The following is a 21563-nucleotide window of genomic DNA, read 5'->3' as shown; positions in this document are numbered from 1 at the left end:
GTCAATAGCTACATTTAGATGTTTCTACTAAATACACAAGTGCAAGCTTGTGACGTTTGGCTTGTGGGATCATTTGTCTGTTTTCAGACATCTTATGCATGTGTTTTTTTCTGCATCTGATCTTGAATGTCCTGGTGAATACAACTGCATGAGTTATCTTACTAGAGGGATATGCAGGACAATCATGAATTTATTGATTACTTAGACATAGTCTAAATCAGGGCTCTAACCCTGTTCCTGCATAGTTACTGTCTAGTAGGTTTTAACCCTAACCTAACCCTGTTCCTGCATAGTTACTGTCTAGTAGGTTTTAACCCTAACCTAACCCTGTTCCTGCATAGTTACTGTCTAGTAGGTTTTAACCCTAACCTAACCCTGTTCCTGCATAGTTACTGTCTAGTAGGTTTTAACCCTAACCTAACCCTGTTCCTGCCTAGTAGGTTTTAACCCTAACCTAACCCTGTTCCTGCATAGTTACTGTCTAGTAGGTTTTAACCCTAACCTAACCCTGTTCCTGCATAGTTACTGTCTAGTAGGTTTTAACCCTAACCTAACCCTGTTCCTGCATAGTTACTGTCTAGTAGGTTTTAACCCTAACCTATCCCTGTTCCTGCATAGTTACTGTCTAGTAGGTTTTCACTCCAACCCTAATCTAGTGCACCTGATTCTAATAATTAGCTGGTTGATAAACTGAATGAGGTTAGTTACAACTGGGGTTGGAGTGAAAACCTACATTTACATTTGAGTAATTTAGCAGACGCTCTTATCCAGAGCGACTTACAGTTAGTGAGTGCATACATGTTTTGTTTTTTAGTTTTTTCATACTTGCCCCCCGTGGGAATCGAACTCACAACCCTGGCGTTGCAAGCGCCATGCTCTACCAACAGAGCTACACGGGGCCTACAGGAGGGTAGCTCTCCAGGAGCAGAGTTGGAGAGCCCTGGTCTGAATTAATTTGCGTTCTGATCGGGTCTTGGTCCATTTTGTTTAGTCAACACAACCATGCATTTAATTCTGTTTTTCATATTTGTTTCCTTTTATTTAAGTATTTTATGTGATAATCTATCATTGACTGTAGTTAACACAAAAGTTAGTCTCTGGTTAGCACCAACACTACAGGAGGAACAGAAATCAAATAATCTCATTGGTTTCGTCTTAAATCACACACTACCTATTCCCTATAAAGTGCACTACTTTTGACCTGGGCCCATAGGCCTCTGGTCAAAAGTAGTGCACTATGTAGGGAATATGGTGCCATGATCTGTGTCAATACTGTACCAGCAACCAAATAATCACGTTGTCTGTGTAGAAACACTGTACCGCAAGACTTTTCAAAACTCTGACAAATGTCCAAGCTTATCTTGTGATAATTAACGTTTGGAGCAAATATTTAGCAAACGTACAATTCATATATTTGGAAACTGTTTGTCTCCTTATGTTTGTGAGGTAATTTGTCGGCTAATTATATTTATTTTGTATAGCTGTGCTCTTGGATATGCATAACTGCGGAAAGTTGAAAGATGGGAGCAAATGTTCCACGCCTTACTAGAAAATAAAGGTGTTATGTGGCTACCCTTTTTTGTGAATATTTACTCAATTTCATTAATCAATTTGATTTGCAGTATGTCAGTCATACCTCAGGCTGACTTGTGGTCGAATGAGTTAAGCACAATAGAGCTTTAAGTCAACAACCAACACAGCAGGCAGCGAATATCTACTGCACTGTGTGTAATTGTCCTCTGTATACAGCAGATGGCGGTAGAGGAACACAATACTACAACGCAATTCCCCAGCAGAATCTTCCTCAAACACTCTACACTTTTAGACCTGCTTGCATCTGAGCAAAATCAAAATGTCAGTTCAAATGTAAAATATTTCAACTATTGCTTCTCTACATTGAGAGATATCACAAATATTCTGACTGTTGCCTTATATAACAGTATATGCCTCTAACCAGACACTTGTATCCGAAGCAACCTACAGTATGTGTATTTGATTCCCTGCGGGAATTGAACCCACAACCTAGTCCTAGATGTTGCTTGCTTCATGCTCTTACCAACTGAGCCATATAGCAGTCACAACTGCATTGCCTTGACTGAATGTCAGACAAACACTTCAAAATAATTGACCTGATTTTTAAGCAAGAGGGAAGAAACTGTTTAACAAACATTAAAATCCCAAATAATTATCCTGAAGCTATATTAGCTAGACATGTACTGTATCCTTGTAGCTGAATTGTGAAGGTTCACAGTCATTCACCACAAATTAATATACCTCTTTTAATTAGCAGAAAGCACCTCAAATCCCATCTAATCAGGTCAGAATTTACCCCAGGGATTCAACCGACTTTCACTGCAATACCCGAGCTTGTCAATTAGTTAAATAAACTTAAATTACACTTAGTGGCAGCAAAGGGAGTCCTTTCACATGTAACCAGTGCTATGATACCAGGGTCCTGTTCATCAGGCACCAAATGTTTTGAGTTACATGACGTAATGAACACGACCCTGTGGTACTGCTTGTTGTGGTCCTCTTGTCCATGCCCCCTAAACCCTGTTAAGGAAACTACAGGTTAAAGTGCAACTGGTGTCATTTGGAATTTAGAGTTCAAATCACTTTCAAAACTTGAATAATGCATATGAATCTGCTGTTTAGCCTAAGGCTGTGTTTACACAGCCACCCTAAGAACCCGAAACGGATTTTCGTTCTATATCCTATCTTTTCTTCTGAAAGTCCACACTCAGTTTTACATATGACCCATATCAGAGTTGCGTATTCACACTGATGTAGCCTCTGAACCAGTACACAGATTCAATGTTCATTTCCTGTCACTGTTCTTTTAAATGTTGGGGTGGTTGTCATGGTAACGGCAGATCCTGTGCAAAAAAAAACCACACACAAAACACTTCAGAGCAAAAATATCTGATCTAAGCCTCCAGACAGAGGTCGCATATGGAGGATGGGGTTTGTATCAGGATTGGTGCTATAAATCGGAAGTCAAAAGATCAGATTCCATGTGTTTTTGTTGTTGTTGATGTTTACACATTAGGGAGAAGTTCAAATGGGTATCAGATATGCAAATAATTGGCAAAATTCTGAATTGGGCTGCCTGTGTAAACTCAGCCTAATAGTGGCAGAAGAAAGGCTATGTCACCAAATGGAAGCAAACTATACCTAAACCCTTACTAATTTGGGTTGTGTCCAGAAATATAATGTGATGGTTCACTCAAAAACTGTCTTAGTATTTTTTGTCTGTAAGTCCACTGTTAATATGATCCCAAACATTTTTGCATGTCAGTAGTCAAGTTTTCAAGATGGAGCACTTTCAGTACAGAAATTAGATGTTGATGCATTTTGAGTGAACTATCTGTTTAGGTACAGTTTTTTATTTATTTTAAATTTTTATTTCACCTTTATTTAACCAGGTAAGCCAGTTGAGAACAAGTTCTCATTTACAACTGCGACCTGGCCAAGATAAAGCAAAGCAGTGCGATAAAAACAACAACACAGAGTTACATATGGGGTAAACAAAACATAAAGTAAAAATACAAACAGAAAATATATATACAGTGCGTGCGAATGTAGTAAGTTATGGAGGGAAGGCAATAAATAGGCCATAGTGCAAAATAGTTACAATTTCGTATTAACACTGGAATGATAGATGTGCAAATAGAGATACTGGGGTACAAATGAGCAAAACAAAAAACAATATGGGGATGAGGTAGTTGCTCTCATATTAATTAGAGGCATAGAAAACAGACACCAGTTGTTTAGTCTGACGTCCAGTGGTCCTGTGGGTACGCAACTTGTAATCATTATTCCTTTGTTTTTGCTGCCAATTTACACTTAACCTGTAGTCTAGGACCCCTGACACCGAGTAAAGTCCTGAAAGGAAAGTTTCTCAAAGGGTTTCCCAGACAGATTAAGCCTTGTCCTGGACTAACCAATTTTCATGGAGATTCTCAATTGACCATGTTTTTAGTCCAGGACAAGGCTTAATCTGTATCCTGGAAACCAGCACATGGTGTTTGCTGAAGCTCTGTGTGGTCTAAAGACGCCCATTGCCTGCCAGGGTATTGTCTTGGACTAGTTTGCAATGTAGTCTGTCCTTGATTCTTTGTGTCCTCTCTCCACCTTTATCCTGGAGGACGAACAGAGAATTGTAGATGCTTGGTCATTGGACATCTTAAATGTCAGCAAGCTAGTCTACTGGGAGAGAGAGAGCGAGCAGGGAGAGCTCATGATCTGGGATAAAATTAGGATAGGCCGAACAGGACGGCACAAAAAGTTCATGCTGAAATGACGGCAATGAGGGTGTGTGTTCAGGAACACTGCATCTCAGCCTTCACAAGGTCACTTTCTCATAGTGCTGTGAAAGTGTTAGCTGATGTTTGAAAAGGCTTCATATTGGCAAGGCTGTGTCAATTCAGCAAGCTCTCAGGACTTTGTATATAATGAATGGCTTCTTAACAGCCTTCTCTATCACAATTGTAACCAATTATCTTTCGTTTTCATCCTCAGAGCCAAACTTGTCAAACTCTTTTGCACAAAATTAATTTTTTTGATTAGGCTAATGTCCATGAAAACCTTTTAGTTTCCTGACTATAGTCATGTCTTCGGTCAAATGAGAGTAGCTTACAGTGAACAAAACATACTAGCAATCCTTATACTGTACATGAGCCACGATACAATTCCCACCAAGTGGGTTAACCCTGTCGGTGCGATGTGTAGGGTGTTTGCCTTTCAAGCCAGCGACCTGGGATTGCTTCCCTGCCCTGCAGTTTGCTACACTGGTGTCAGAAGTGGGATGGTGACTTTGAAGACATTGGAACGCACGGCCCGGACATGTGAGGTGGCTGAGTAGTCGAAGCACAGGGAGGTGCCTTCCCATTGGGAGGGGGCAGTGTAGCGATCCTCGCTATGTGTGAGCCATGTCACAATTCCCACCAAGTGGCTTAACCCTTTTGGCGCAATGAGTGTTTGCTTTTCACACCAGCGACCCGGGTTCGCTTCCCTGCCCCGCCGTTCGCTACAATACTATGGCTCCTTGCTCTTGAAGAAAGTCTCTTGTTGCCATAGCTCCATGCCAAATGTTAAATGTTAGCTAAGTGCTGCTATCTGTTATGTTTTTGTATCAGGCCTGATTTGACACATTCAAACTAGTGCCATTTGAATTTGTCTTAGTTGATTTGCTCTGAAAATATTAATTTGTCTGAACTGTGTAAGATCAGCTGTGAGTAGTGCCACACAATGGAAGGTCAAACATTAGTCATTAAGCTAAGCTAGTTGAAGGGTATTTTTGGGAAATATCTCTACTCTGTAGTTTTATGAAAATGTAATCATTCTGAAAGATTTTCATTATATTGTTTATATTAGCTGCGTAAGTTATAGTTGATTCAGACAAAATATATCCATGATATAGATATTAGGCCTGCTAGACAGAAAGGGTGGGTAGACCAGAGCCATATATTTAGAGAGTTTGGACATTGTGCCTCTGGGGTAGGCTATGGCTTAAAATATGAACAAATTATTGTGTAAAAATTGGACTTGCACAAATGCATTCAAACCCAGGCTGCAAGACCTCTCCCTGGAGAAATGGCCCTGCAGGTCTACATGGCTATATGGGCAGCCTAGGAACCACCTTGGCTCTCTGAGCCTTCTTTTTTACCTTTCACTTCCCGATAAAGATCAGCTCTCTGGCAGTCTGGCTGTTCTATTTTTAGTAAAGGGCTGTGGGAGAGGGGGGAAATAGATAGGTGCTGGTGGTTGGTTGGTTCTTGTATCAGTCATGTGCAAGAGTACCTCCCACTGGGCACACCCTGGTTGAATCAACGTTGTTTCCACGTCATTTAAATTAAATTACATTGAACCAACGTGGATTAGACGTTGAATTGACATCTGTCCACAGTGGGCTGTTTATTAGGAAATAACCTTTCAGTCCACATGCGCTGAAGGCCATAATGTTGCATGATGAATGGCTCCCAATAGTATTCAATAAAACGCGCAATGATACAGATGGTTAAATTGCTCTGATCAGATCCATCTCACAGATTGAGGCTTCTGTTTTGCCCCCTTAGAAAGCCATTTTGAGAAAAATCCTAGTTTCTTTCTCCTTTCTATTTACAGGCCAATTTTATATTTAGGCTGTAACCTATCTTCTCATTGGCTACGGTTTGTAAATTGTAATTATTTTTATTTTTTAAACAAATAAACTTTGAATGGGAGTGGAGTTTTCCCCCTTTGCTGATGAGAAATGTGTATTAATTACTGTTCAATCAGAGCGTGGCACGTTTTTATTGCATGTACATCAGGGAATATGATGCGCGTAATTATAGCTATCCTCCTCCTCTCAAGGCCTCATCCCGTTGATTGAGCTGCGCTGAACATTTCAAAAGGAGACTCGCTCTCTAGTGCCACCCAACCAAGTGTAGACATTCAAAGAGATTTTTAGGGTTGAGTGCACTGATTTCATAATGTCTTTATTTTGTTTATTTTACCTGTTGGCTAATTCCCAGCACTTTAGTAGCCTAGGTCGATAGATATTGCGTTAGGAAATAGGCCTAGGAGTTATGTAACACTCTGAAAAAAATGGTTCTGGATAGAACCAAAAAGGGTTCTATGCTTGCTTCATATATGGCACCACCTAACGTTCTACATAGAACCGTAATTGGTTCCAAATAGAACCCTATATGGAACCCAAGGGTTCTATATGGAACCAATTTTGGTTCAGTGAAGAAGAACCCCTGGGGTTCTGATCAAATAACCCTACAAAGGGGTTCTATATAGAACCTTTAGTGGGTGTCATATATGAAGCAAGCAAAATAACACTTTTTCGTTCTACCCAGAACCTTTTTTTCTAAGAGTGTATTGTGGCCTATCTATTTGCACTATTTCGTATTCTATTATACTATATTTAGTTGAGCAATTATAGGGCATGATTGTGAAAAAACAAGTTAACCAGAGAGAGAGACACACTGACCTGGCCCGTTCTGTTTTGCTCTTGGCAAGTGGTCAGATTCACGAGTTATTATGAGAATGTAATTGATAGCCTATGTCGCTCACATTAAACCTCTCAGCATACCATGTAGGTTATATCAACATGTCGAAATAGAACCAAATGGAGCCGAAAGTTTAACTATTTTCCTGCGGTTGCGGATGTCACAGATGTAAGGTGCTGAAAGGACAGCTCCCTCGCTTTGGCGCGGATACTGGTTACTTAAACGCATCTCACGTCAGTGTGAAACCAGATCGAAGAGAATTCCTATAAATAATTCCACTGTGAAAAAGAGGACCACACTCTGTGATCAAAATAGAAAGTGATGCAAATGAGACACATTTCTCAGTCAAGCAATCTGATCTGTTGAGAACACTCATGTTCAACTTATTTCGGCGAATCATAAAAGCTGAAAAAAGTTGCACTAGATATTCGTTGGCATAGATTTAAACTATTTTGATTGTCAATCCAAATGTAATGAGTTATCTTCGCTACATAGCAACATGAGCACGTGTGAGAGGATTGCTTGTAACACAGACGCACACGCAGAAAAGGAGAGGGTGTGCCCTTGACATCGTTTCTCGTCAAAGACGCACATTTCGGAGAGAACCAGATTCAGGTTTGCTTGCTTGCTATTCACCACGGCATTGTCGTGACGTTAACAAAAAGGGCACAGCGCTCAAGGTTACAAATCAATAATTGGAATGGCAGTTTCGTTTGACTTCACCTGTCCAAGTGTTGAGCGGAGACGAGAGTAAAGACAACCCTAGGCACACATCACCAGCGCTGCCTGTGCTTGGAGCTACTGGCTGACAGATCCCTCGCACAAGGAGGAACTAGAGGGAGTCTGACAAGCGATAATATCCTCTATTCCAAATCACCAACAAAGATGCGATTGGCAAGGCACTTTCACCAAGCGTAATGAGAGCTCCAGGCTGAATTTGGAGTGGCTGCGCTCAGCAGAATCCAAAAGGACTTTCGTGAGATTTTCTAGCCCAACTGGGTGTGTGCAGCACCGTGCCCGCTGTTACTCTGGACTGCACTCGATATACCTTCTTTATCAAGTCATGTCTTATACAGAGCGATGGGTAAGTTCGACGACAACGAGAGGATAATCCTCAACGTTGGGGGAACAAGGCACGAGACGTACAAGAACACGCTGAGGACACTGCCGGGGACTAGGCTGGCCCTTCTTGCCTCCGACTCAGACATCGAGTCCGTTTTGGATCAGCTGCAACAAGTCCCCGGCTTCTTAGAGTACAACACGCGGAACAACGAATACTTTTTTGACCGCCACCCAGGGGTATTCGCCTATGTCCTTAACTACTATCGAACCGGGAAACTCCACTGCCCGGCAGATGTTTGTGGTCCGCTGTTCGAGGAAGAGTTGTCCTTCTGGGGAATCGATGAGACGGACGTGGAGCCTTGCTGCTGGATGACCTATCGCCAGCACAGGGACGCGGAGGAGGCGCTCGATGTGTTCGACATAAACGTTGACAATGGAGACGAGGACGAAGAGACGGGGAAAAGACTCGGCATTGAGGACGTGATTGATCCTAATATCAGCCGCTGGAAAAAGTGGAGACCTGTGATTTGGAATCTATTTGAGGATCCCTATTCTTCCAGAGCGGCAAGGGTAAGAGCGCGCGCTTGTGTGGAGAGATCAGATAACAGTCCAAGCACAACAAGTTAATCCTCCTGTAGCTCAGTTGGTAGAGCATGGCGCTTGCAACACCAGGGTTGTGGGTTCGATTCCCATGGGGGGCCAGTATGAAACATGTATGTACTCACTAACTCTAAGTCGCTCTGGATAAGAGCGTCTGCTAAATGACTCAAATGTACGTTTCCCCGATCCTTTTTTTTGTTGCACAGATTCCTTCTAATCAAATAAAAATTATTACACAAATATAACATACATTATATATTATTAACATTTTCAATTCGATGTAAGGGACATAAGTTGTCTGCTTATTCACATTTCAGTGTGCATCAAAGAAGATTCAACTGTTTTCTTAATCACCGTTTAGACTTAAATATAGTTGAAATAATTAAACTCGATAGTTTTTCTCTTTTTTGTCATACACAGGTATGCATTTAAACATAATTGTGGTGCGTAAATACAGATTTAAATTAAGCTACACTACCTATCCAAGATAATGAGAAACAAGTGGAAATATTTCACGAATTAGATTTCTGTTTTTGATACCACCAAACTTGTTTTCTTTCTTCTGTCAGTTGGGTTTGTTTGATATTGAACGTGACGTATGATAGAGGGGTGATGGAATGGTCCATCGCTCAACAGAAATAGGCTGTTGTAGAACCTGTGGTTAGATACACCACCACATTCCCAAATTGTACCATTGATCTGTAAACCTATACCAGAAACATTACGTATTTGGCCTTAAGCCTACTTTTACGCACAAGATTCGGACAGTTATTTATTTAAAATGATTAATTAATTTCAAAATGTACGTTTAAAATATCAATTCATTTTAAATGGTTACAGCAATGGTCAGGACATGAGCCGAAATTCGATCATTGTAACAATGTAAACACTAAAACATGAATTGATTGCTTTGATTGAAATGCTCTTGGGCAATTTTACATGTTGGAGTGAGATGTGCGCCCCATATTAATAGCCTGCGTGAGAAAGTATTTCAGAATCTTTACCTAACGCAGAGGGCGTTAGACTAACTGTCACTTACAATTGGCTCTTTTGCATACTTTGTTATCTATCAGTTATTTCTTGTTGATTTAAGTCGAATTCTATAGGTTGCTGTCAATCATTTGTTAATTGGACTCCTGGCAAATGTGTCTTCTCTCACTGAAATGTTAGGGTGAGCCTTGTACCTATCAGTCCACACCTTATCCATGCCAACTGTATGCTCACCTGACCAGTGCAGGACTAGTGTTTACTGGCCTGCAGTTGTTTTGCTCAATGGGCAGTAGATAACCATCTCATTGGCCGGCTGGCTATGGAGTCAGCGCACCAGAGGCTCTTGGCCGCTGTCATGTCACAGTGTGCACCCCATCATTTTAGGAGACTAAAATGACCTCCTGTCTCATCTTCCTCCTGCCTAAACGGTCTTGTTTATACCCATCTCATCTCTCACTAGCAGGAGGCCCATTAATAGCATCTCCCTGGGGAGACTGTACTGTTGACAGTGCCTTGAAACAGACAGGTCTGTCTTGAGCTGGATAGAATAATGAAGCCAGGGCCCGTATCCACAAAGCTTGTCACTCGGAGTGCTGATCTAGGATCAGATCCCCACAGCCCATGTAATATGTTTCCATTATGATATAAAAGGCACAACTGATCCTAAATCCGCGCTGGGCTAAAGCCTAGCGCTACCACTTACAATGGAACATGGACATAGACATGGACGCATACAATAAATCCCGCTTCAACCTCCGACGAGACATCAAACATGCAAAAGGACAATTTAGGAGGAAGGTGGAATCCTATTACACCGGCTACGATGCTCGTCGTATGTGGCAGGGTTTGTAGACAATAACGGATTACAAAGGGAAACTCAGCCATGAGCTGCCCAGCGATGCAGAACTCCCAAATGAGCTAAATGCCTTTTATGCTTGCTTCGAGGAATATAACACTGTGTGATCTCGCTCTCAGTGGCCGATGTGAGCAAAACGTTTAAACAGGTTAACAATCACAAGGCCGCGGGCCAGATGGAATACCAGGGCGCGTTCTCAAAGCATGCACAGACCAGCTGGCAGGTGTCTTCACAGACATTTTCAATCCCTCCTTGTCCCAGTCTGTAATCCCAACATGTTTTAAGATGACCATCATTGTCCCTCTTCCCAAGGGCTCCAAGGTAACCTGCCTAAATGACTATCGCCCTGTAGCACTCACATCTGTATTTATGAAGTGCTTTGAATGGCTGGTCATGAGACACATCAACACCATCCTCCCAGACACCCTAGACCCACTCCAATTCGCAGACCGCCCCAAAAGATCCACAGATGACAAAATCTCAATTGCACTTCACACTACCCTCTCCGACCTGGACAAAAGGGGAAATAACTATGTGAGAATGCTGTTCATAGACTACAGCTCAGTGTTCAACACCATAGTGCCCTCCAAGCTCATCACCAAGCTAGGGCCCCTGGGACTGAACCCCTCCCTCTGCAACTGGTTCCTGGACTTCCTGACGGGCCGGCCCCAGGTGGTGAGGGTAGGCAACAACACCTACTCCACTCTGACCCTCAACACAGGGGCCCCTCAGGGGTGTGTGCTTAGTCCCCTCCTATACTCCCTGTTTACCCACGACTGCGTGGCCGCGTACGACTCCAACACCATCATCAAGTTTGCTGCGCCAGTAAGACCAAGGAGCTGATCGTGGACTATAGAAGAAAGAGGGGAGAGCACGCCCACATCCACATCGACGGGGCTGTTGTGGGACGTCTCGAGAGCTTCAACTTCCTTGGCGTCCACATCACTAAGGACTTAACATGGTCCACACACACCCGTACAGTTGTGAAGAGGGCATACAGCTGCATCATCGAGAGCATCTTGACTGGCTGCATCACCGCTTGGTATGGCAATTGCACCGCCCTTGACCGCAAAGTGCTACAAAGGGTGGTGCGGACAGCCCAATACATCACTGGGGCCGAGCTCCCTGCCATCCAGGACCTCTATATCAGGCGGTGTCAGAGAAAGGCCCGAAAGATTGCCAAAGACTCCCAAGCCATAGACTGTTCACTCTGGTACTGTCCGGCTAACGGTACCGGAGCATTGGCTCTCGGACAAACAGGCTTGGAGACAGCATCTACCCCAAAGCCATAAGACTGCTAAATAGCCAGACTGCACTGACTTTATCTTGCACCTATCTTGCACTTTATCTAGTCACTTTACCTTGCCTTCATGTACATACAGTGGGGAAAACAAGTATTTAGTCAGCCACCAATTGTGCAGGTTCTCCCACTGAAAAAGATGAGAGAGGCCTGTAATTTTCATCATAGGTACACGTCAACTATGACGGACAAAATGAGAAAAAAAAATCCAGAAAATCACATTGTAGGATTTTTTATGAATTTATTTGCAAATTATGGTGGAAAATAAGTATTTGGTCAATAACAAAAGTTTCTCAATACTTTGTTATATACCCTTTGTTGGCAATGACACAGGTCAAACGTTTTCTGTAAGTCTTCACAAGGTTTTCACACACTGTTGCTGGTATTTTGGCCCATTCCTCCATGCAGATCTCCTCTAGAGCAGTGATGTTTTGGGGCTGTCGCTGGGCAACACGGACTTTCAACTCCCTCCAAAGATTTTCTATGGGGTTGAGATCTGGAGACTGGCTAGGCCACTCCAGGACCTTGAAATGCTTCTTACGAAGCCACTCCTTCGTTGCCCGGGCGGTGTGTTTGGGATCATTGTCATGCTGAAAGACCCAGCCACGTTTCATCTTCAATGCCCTTGCTGATGGAAGGAGGTTTTCACTCAAAATCTCACGATACATGGCCCCATTCATTCTTTCCTTTACACGGATCAGTCGTCCTGGTCCCTTTGCAGAAAAACAGCCCCAAAGCATGATGTTTCCACCCCCATGCTTCACAGTAGGTATGGTGTTCTTTGGATGCAACTCAGCATTCTTTGTCCTCCAAACACGACGAGTTGAGTTTTTACCAAAATGTTCTATTTTGGTTTCATCTGACCATATGACTTTCTCCCAATCCTCTTCTGGATCATCCAAATGCACTCTAGCAAACTTCAGACGGGCCTGGACATGTACTGGCCTAAGCAGGGGGACACGTCTGGCACTGCAGGATTTGAGTCCCTGGCGGCGTAGTGTGTTACTGATGGTAGGCTTTGTTACTTTGGTCCCAGCTCTCTGCAGGTCATTCACTAGGCCCCCCCGTGTGGTTCTGGGATATTTGCTCACCATTCTTGTGATCATTTTGACCCCACGGGGTGAGATCTTGCGTGGAGCCCCAGATCGAGGGAGATTATCAGTGGTCTTGTATGTCTTCCATTTCCTAATAATTGCTCCCACAGTTGATTTCTTCAAACCAAGCTGCTTACCTATTGCAGATTCAGTCTTCCCAGCCTGGTGCAGGTCTACAATTTTGTTTCTGGTGTCCTTTGACAGCTCTTTGGTCTTGGCCATAGTGGAGTTTGGAGTGTGACTGTTTGAGGTTGTGGACAGGTGTCTTTTATACTGATAACAAGCTCAAACAGGTGCCATTAATACAGGTAACGAGTGGAGGACAGAGGGGCCTCTTAAAGAAGAAGTTACAGGTCTGTGAGAGCCAGAAAACTTGCTTGTTTGTAGGTGACCAAATACTTATTTTCCACCATAATTTGCAAATAAATTCATTAAAAATACTACAATGTGATTTTCTGGATTTTTTTCTTCTCCAATTTTCTGTCATAGTTGACGTGTACCTATGATGAAAATTACAGGCCTCTCTCATCTTTTTAAGTGGGAGAACTTGCACAATTGGTGGCTGACTAAATAATTTTTTACCCCACTGTATCTACCTCAAATACCTCGATCCTGATGCCTAGTCACTTTACCCTGCCTTCATGTACATATCTACCTCAAATACCTCGTACCTCTGCACATTGATCTGGTACTGGTACTCCCTGTATATAGCTCCACATTGATCTGGCACTGGTACTCCCTGTATATAGCCACACATTGATCTGGTACTGGTACTCCCTGTATATAGCTCCACATTGATCTGGTACTGGTACTCCCTGTATATAGCTCCACATTGATCTGGTACTGGTACTCCCTGTATATAACTCCACATTGATCTGGTATTGGTACTCCCTGTATATAGCTCCACATTGATCTGGTACTGGTACTCCCTGTATATAGCTCCACTGGTACTCCCTGTATATAGATCCACATTGATCTGGTACTGGTACTCCCTGTATATACAGTGGGGAGAACAAGTATTTGATATACTGCCGATTTTGCAGGTTTTCCTACTTACAAATCATGTAGAGGTCTGTAATTTTTATCATAGGTACACTTCAACTGTGAGAGACGGAATCTAAAACAAAAATCCAGAAACTCACATTGTATGATTTTTAAGTAATTAATTTGCATTTTATTGCATGACATAAGTATTTGATCACCTACCAACCAGTAAGAATTCCGGCTCTCACAGACCTGTTAGTTTTTCTTTAAGAAGCCCTCCTGTTCTCCACTCATTACCTGTATTAACTGCACCTGTTTGAACTCGTTACCTGTATAAAATACACCTGTCCACACTTAATCAAACAGACTCCAACCTCTCCACAATGGCCAAGACCAGAGAGCTGTGTAAGGACATCAGGGATACAATTTTAGACCTGCACAAGGCTGGGATGGGCTACAGGACAATAGGCAAGCAGCTTGGTGAGAAGGCAACAACTGTTGGCGCAATTATTAGAAAATGGAAGAAGTTCAAGATGACGGTCAATCATCCTCGGTCTGGGGCTCCATGCAAGATCTCACCTCGTGGGGCATCAATGATCATGAGGAAGGTGAGGGATCAGCCCAGAACTACACGGCAGGACCTGGTCAATGACCTGAAGAGAGCTGGGACCACAGTCTCAAAGAAAACCATTAGTAACACACTACGCCGTCATGGATTAAAATCATGCAGCGCACGTAAGATCCCCCTGCTCAAGCCAGCGCATGTCCAGGCCCGTCTGAAACTTGCCAATGACCATCTGGATGATCCAGAGGCGGAATGGGAGAAGGTCATGTGGTCTGATGAGACAAAAATATAGCTTTTTGGTCTAAACTCCACTCGCCGTGTTTGGAGGAAGAAGAACGATAAGTACAACCCCAAGAACACCATCCCAACCGTGAAGCATGGAGGTGGAAACATCATTCTTTGGGGATGCTTTTCTGCAAAGGGAACAGGACGACTGCACCGTATTGAGGGGAGGATGGATGGGGCCATGTATCGCGAGATCTTGGCCAACAACCTCCTTCCCTCAGTAAGAGCATTGAAGATGGGTCGTGGCTGGGTCTTCCAGCATGACAACGACCCCGAAACACACAGCCAGGGCAACTAAGGAGTGACTCCGTAAGAAGCATCTCAAGGTCCTGGAGTGGCCTAGCCAGTCTCCAGACCTGAACCCAATAGAAAATCTTTGGAGGGAGCTGAAAGTCCGTATTGCCCAGCGACAGCCCCCGAAACCTGAAGGATCTGGAGAAGGTCTGTATGGAGGAGTGGGCCAAAATCCCTGCTGCAGTGTGTGCAAACCTGGTCAAGACCTACAGGAAATGTATGATCTCTGTAATTGCAAACAAAGGTTTCTGTACCAAATATTAAGTTCTGCTTTTCTGATGTATCAAATACTTATGTCATGCAATAATAATGAAAATTAATTACTTAAAAATCATACAATGTGATTTTCTAAATTTTGTTTTAGATTCCGTCTCTCACAGTTGAAGTGTACCTATGATAAAAATTACAGACCTCTACATGCTTTGTAAGTAGGAAAACCTGCAAAATCGGCAGTGTATCAAATACTTGTTCTCCCCACTGTAGCTCCACATTGACCTGGTACTGGTACTCCCTGTATATAGCTCCACATTGATCTGGTACTGGTACTCCCTGTATATAGCTCCATTCTTGTGTATTTTATTTTATTCCTCTTGTGTTAGTTAATATTTTATTTTGAATTATTATTTTTAAACTCTGCATCGTTGGGAAAGGTTCGTAAGTAAAGTCACTGTAAAGTCTACACCAGTTGTATTCGGCGCATGTGATAAATACAATTTGATTTGATTTGATTTGATCAGCACGCCTACTCTGAGACACTTTATGAAAGCAGGACCTGGCCGCTCTCCCTTTTGCTTTTGATACATCAATTATATACAATCAATAACAATGTGATTTATTTATTTGATCCCCCTCTCTCTCCTGCACCTTGACATAACTTGTCAAACAAAGTCTCCATTAGATAGCTGGCTTTGATCCCACACCAGGAGTATAGAGCGCACCACACAAGGAGATAAAACGTCTGGACCATTGATCCAGTGAATAATTAATTGTTTCCCCAACCGTCTAATCCGAGGTTCTGTCTGCCCGCAATCTACATTTTTTACGAACTGGCGAGGGGGAAGGGAGGCGTGGTCTTTGACCTTGCCCCTCCCCTTCTCCCAGTCAGTCAGTCAATACCTAGGGAACTTTTAGCAGGCACACACACACACACACACGCACGCACACACACACACACGCACGCACGCACGCACGCACGCACGCACGCACGCACGCACGCACGCACGCACGCACGCACGCACGCACGCACGCACGCACGCACGCACGCACGCACACACACACACACACACACACACACACACACACACACACACACACACACACACACACTTCAGGAGTCAGAACGGAGTGACACGGAGAAGAAATGACAATCAAAGTCCCCACTCAGTCTTCAACTACAGTATTTCTGTAATTGCGTTCATAGAGGTCACTCCCCCATGGTCCTCTGATGATGCTCATGGTAATCTCTTGTCTCAGTGTGGTGGAGGAGGCTGCCTGACTGCTTCACTTTGATGCCTAAGCCCCTCTCTCATGTTATTCCTGGGCTCCTGGGCTTTACTTCCCCCCCTGAGCGCTGCGAGGCTGAGATCTCTCACCTCCCCAGACGGCATGTGCTAGAGAACCCACAGGCTCCTAATCCTCCCTTGACAAGGTGTTAAAGTAGAATAATGGGGACTTGTTCCCTTGGAAATTAGATGGCTGGTTGGCGTTGCTGCAACTCCAGCCGCCACCGCCGTCCCCTCAGTCACTGTTATACCAGAGAACTACTGATGCCAGTAGGCATTATCTTAAATAAATCCCACGGATCAGACAGTGAAAAATGCACTTGGCTTTTCCTACTAGCACTGACTAGCACCAAGACAAGAGGGTATGTCTATAGCAAACACTTAACAGAGGGAACAAATCCCCACATCTCACATGCCTTTCAGCAATGACGGATGAATGTGAGGATGGGTCAGAGAACACAGGCCCTGTTCAGCTGTATTGTGGGTCAGCCCCTATCCTGTCTTTGGATGTTTCCTGTTACACATACATGCTAAAGCTTGAGTAGTTATCTCAAATTGTTTTAATTAACACTGATGTTGCCATTTGAGGTAGTCATATTATGAAGTGCTCTCAACGCCATCTAGAGTCTTCCGTGCCCCTCAACTTTGACCCCTGCCGTGTCCCTCAACTTTGACCTCTGCCGTGTCCCTCAACTTTGACCTCTGCCGTGCCCCTCAACTTTGACCTCTTCCGTGCCCCTCAACTTTAACCTCTTCCATGCCCCTCAACTTTGACCTCCTCCGTGCCCCTCAACTTGGACCTCTGCTAAAACAGACCGGAAGACCACCACACCACAGTCAGGAGCTCAGTCTGGGATTTGCTGTAGGGAGTATAATGTGTTTTGCACAGTGCTGCTTCTGTTTACAGGGTAGTGTGGTGCATGGTTATGATGGTGATGGTGACAATAACAACAGTTGATGATACGTGTGAATATGGCTGCGTCCCAAAAGGCAGCCTATTCTCTGGCACCCTATTCCCACAGTATATAGGGAATAAGGTGCCATTTGAGAAGCACACCATGAGTTTGTACTGTATATGAAGGGGCAAGAGGTACAGCTGCACATTACGTGAGTTTCTCCTTTTCTGACATCATTCTACAGACATCACAGTGTTCTAGTGCCTGTGTGCCCAGTGTTCAGCTAGAACTGGCCCTAGAATGCCCAGAGAATTCTGGTAGTGCTGGGAACCGATTACTGATTGGAGGAAAACCCTTAAAATGAACTCTTTCAAATTACCCCCTGCTGACGTCACATAGCAGGCTTCAGAATGTCAATGTGCTCCTCCATCTGTGAATGCTTATGCTAGCTGATAACAACAGCAGTTGTGTATGTGTGTGTGGGGGGTGTGTCCCCGGGCCTCCCAAGTGGCGCAGTGGTCTAAGGCTCTGCATTGCAGTGCTAGCTGTGCCACTAGAGATCCTGGTTCGAATCCAGGCTCTGTCGTAGCCGGCCGTGACCGGGAGACCCATGGGGTGGCGCACAATTGGCCCAGCGTCGTCCAGGGTAGGGGAGGGAATGGCCGGCAGGGATGTAGCTCAGTTGGTAGAGCATGGCGTTTGCAACGCCAGGGTTGTGGGTTCAATTCCCACGGGGGGCCAGTATAAAAAAGAATGTATGCACTCACTAACTATAAGTCGCTCTGGATAAGAGCGTCTGCTAAATGACGTAAATGTAAAGTCCTACGGATTGATGAATCCATACTGTTCTCTCCATTATAATATGCCATTTAGCAGACGCTTTTATCCAAAGCGACTTACAGTCATGCGTGCATACATTTTTATTTTTTTATTTTTTTGTGTATGGGTGGTCCCGGGGATCGAACCCACTACCTTGGCGTTACAAGCGCCGTGCTCTACCAGCTGAGCTACAGAGGACCACCCATTCATATCTCCCCTTAAGCTACGCTCAGTGTCTGTGTGTGTGTGTTCTCCTGTGTTGCTAATCGGTTTGTTTGTCTCTTCTTGTATCTCTGTAGTTGGCCGTGGCAGGATTGGGATGGTAAAACAAACCATTATCATTATCATGTTGTTTGTGCCTGTATACAGTCACTCGAAGGCGGAGGTTCCCCTTCCGACGCCCAGACTCTGACTCTTTCCTCCGCTTTCTTTCATTTCCCATGATCCCTTCAGAGACTGAAACTTTGCTTCCTGCCACTTAAGAGGTTAAACCCACACCGTCTGGGTTGCCGCTGCCGCCCGCCCGCCGCGCACCTGGAGATGCTCCCGACCCCGGCCCAGGCTTGCGCTCGCTCAGCCTGTTGTCATGGCAACACGCTCGCTCATGCTCGCTCTCTTCCTGTTTTCATTCAGAGCTGCCCGGTCTGTGAAACCGTCAAACATGACCCACCCCCCACCACCACCGCCGCTCCATAATCCTTTATGTACTTACATATTGGATGCATAAAAGGCATTACATGTTTTTGAGGGCCAATAGGGCGTTGTCTTTATGCATGTGTTTTTAATAATGTCTCCTATAAGATATTCTAAGGAGCTAGGTGGATGAAGGAGGTTTTGTTTTACCTGCTTCTTTCTGTGGCGAATTGTCACAGCTACGTGTGTCAGAGAGAGCCTGCCTGTGTCAATGCTGGCACATAATATGCACTTTGTGCCTTTCTATAGGCCTGTTCTGTCATCACAAGCACCTATAGGCCTGTTCTGTCATCACAAGCACCTATAGGTCTGTTCTGTCATTACAAGCACCTACAGTGAGGGAAGAAAGTATTTGATCCCCTGCTGATTTTGTACGTTTGCCCACTGACAAAGAAATGATCAGTCTATAATTTTAATGGTAGGTTTATTTGAACAGTGAGAGACAGAATAACAACAACAAAATCCAGAAAAAAGACCATCGCCAAGCAGCTTGGTGAGAAGGTGACAACAGTTTTTACGATTATTCGCAAATGGAAGAAACACAAAAGAACTGTCAATCTCCCTCGGCCTGGGGCTCCATGCAAGATCTCACCTCGTGGAGTTGCAATGATCATGAGAACGGTGAGGAATCAGCCCAGAACTACACGGGAGGATCTTGTCAATGATCTCAAGGCAGCTGGGACCATAGTCACCAAGAAAACAATTGGTAACACACTACGCCGTGAAGGACTGAAATCCTGCAGCGCCCGCAAGGTCCCCCTGCTCAAGAAAGCACATATACATGCCCGTCTGAAGTTTGCCAATGAACATCTGAATGATTCAGAGGAGAACTGGGTGAAAGTGTTGTGGTCAGATGAGACCAAAATGGAGCTCTTTGACATCAACTCAACTCGCCGTGTTTGGAGGAGGAGGAATGCTGCCTATGACCCCAAGAACACCATCCCCACCGTCAAACATGAAAGTGGAAACATTATGCTTTGGGGGTGTTTTTCTGCTAAGGGGACAGGACAACTTCATCGCATCAAAGGGACGATGGACGGGGCCATGTACCGTCAAATCTTGGGTGAGAACCTCCTTCCTTCAGCCAGGGCATTGAAAATGGGTCGTGGATGGGTATTCTATGATTACAATGACCCAAAACACATGGCCAAGGCAACAAAGGAGTGGCTCAAGAAGAAGCACATTAAGGTCCTGGAGTGGCCTAGCCAGTCTCCAGACCTTAATCCCATAGAAAATCTGTGGAGGGAGCTGAAGGTTCGAGTTGCCAAACGTCAGCCTCGAAACCTTAATGACTTGGAGAAGATCTGCATAGAGGAGTGGGACAAAATCCCTCCTGAGATGTGTGCAAACCTGGTGGCCAACTACAAGAAACGTCTGACCTCTGATTGCCAACAAGAGTTTTGCCACCAAGTACTAAGTCATGTTTTGCAGAGGGGTCAAATACTTATTTCCCTCATTAAAATGCAAATCAATTTATAACATTTTTGACATGCATTTTTCTGGATTCTTTTGTTGTTATTCTGTCTCTCACTGTTCAAATAAACCTACCATTATAATTATAGACTGATCATGTCTTTGTCAGTGGGCAAACGTACAAAATCAGCAGGGGATCAAATACTTTTTTCCCTCACTGTATAGGTCTGTTCTGTCATTACAAGCACTTATAGGTCTGTTCTGTCATTACAAGCACCTATAGGCCTGTTCTGTCATCACAATCACCTATAGGTCTGTTCTGTCATTACAAGCACCTATAGGTCTGTTCTGTCATTACAAGCACCTATAGGTCTGTTCTGTCATTACAAGCACCTATAGGTCTGTTCTGTCATTACAAGCACCTATAGGTCTGTTCTGTCATTACAAGCACCTATAGGTCTGTTCTGTCATTACAAGCACCTATAGGCCTGTTCTGTCATTACAAGCACCTATAGGTCTGTTCTGCCATTACAAACACCTATAGGTCTGTTCTGCCATTACAAGCACCTATAGGTCTGTTCTGTCTAAGTTTAGGAGTGCAAGGTAACCCGGTGATGTGGTAACAGCTGACTGCTGTGCCCTTTGAGTGAATTCAACCTGACGTGTAAACAGAAATGCCTGCCTGTGCGTGGGTGGCGTCGGCACGCCGCTGGGTATGTTTGTAGCCACTGCCAGTCACGTTAATCTCTCCCGTCAATCATCCCACACTACTCTCCTTTGCAGTGTAATAACTCACAATATTAGCCACGTCGTTAAGGAGCTATCATTTTGGCCTCGTCATCATCAAGTGCTTAAAAGTGACCTTCTTTTCCTACTGTTGTTGATGGTAGTCAACCACATTATGACAGGTGACTGATCCATGATGTAGGACTGATCCATGACAGGTGACTGATCCATGACAGGTGACTGATCCATGACAGGTGACTGATCCATGATGTAGGACTGATCCATGATATAGGACTGATCCATGACAGGTGACTGATCCATGATATAGGACTGATCCATGACAGGTGACTGATCCATGATGTAGGACTGATCCATGATGTAGGACTGATCCATGATGTAGGACTGATCCATGATGTAGGACTGATCCATGATATAGGACTGATCCATGACAGGTGACTGATCCATGATGTAGGACTGATCCATGAT

General features: G+C 44.1%; 1 protein-coding gene across 1 annotated transcript in view; it reads left to right on the top strand.

Annotated features, from left to right (window-relative positions):
* The first annotated feature begins 7416 nt into the window (after positions 1-7416).
* The window catches only part of LOC121543370 (potassium voltage-gated channel subfamily C member 2), an 84733-nt gene continuing 70586 nt past the window's right edge, over positions 7417-21563 (top strand). The window contains 1 exon segment of the mRNA XM_045216481.1: positions 7417-8630. Within this exon segment, the coding sequence (XP_045072416.1) occupies positions 8079-8630 (552 nt within the window). The 5' untranslated portion in view covers positions 7417-8078.

Source organism: Coregonus clupeaformis, unplaced genomic scaffold (assembly GCF_020615455.1).
Source record: "Coregonus clupeaformis isolate EN_2021a unplaced genomic scaffold, ASM2061545v1 scaf0720, whole genome shotgun sequence".
NCBI classification, from domain to species: Eukaryota; Metazoa; Chordata; class Actinopteri; order Salmoniformes; family Salmonidae; genus Coregonus; species Coregonus clupeaformis.
This window is presented reverse-complemented; position numbering and strand designations above follow the sequence as displayed.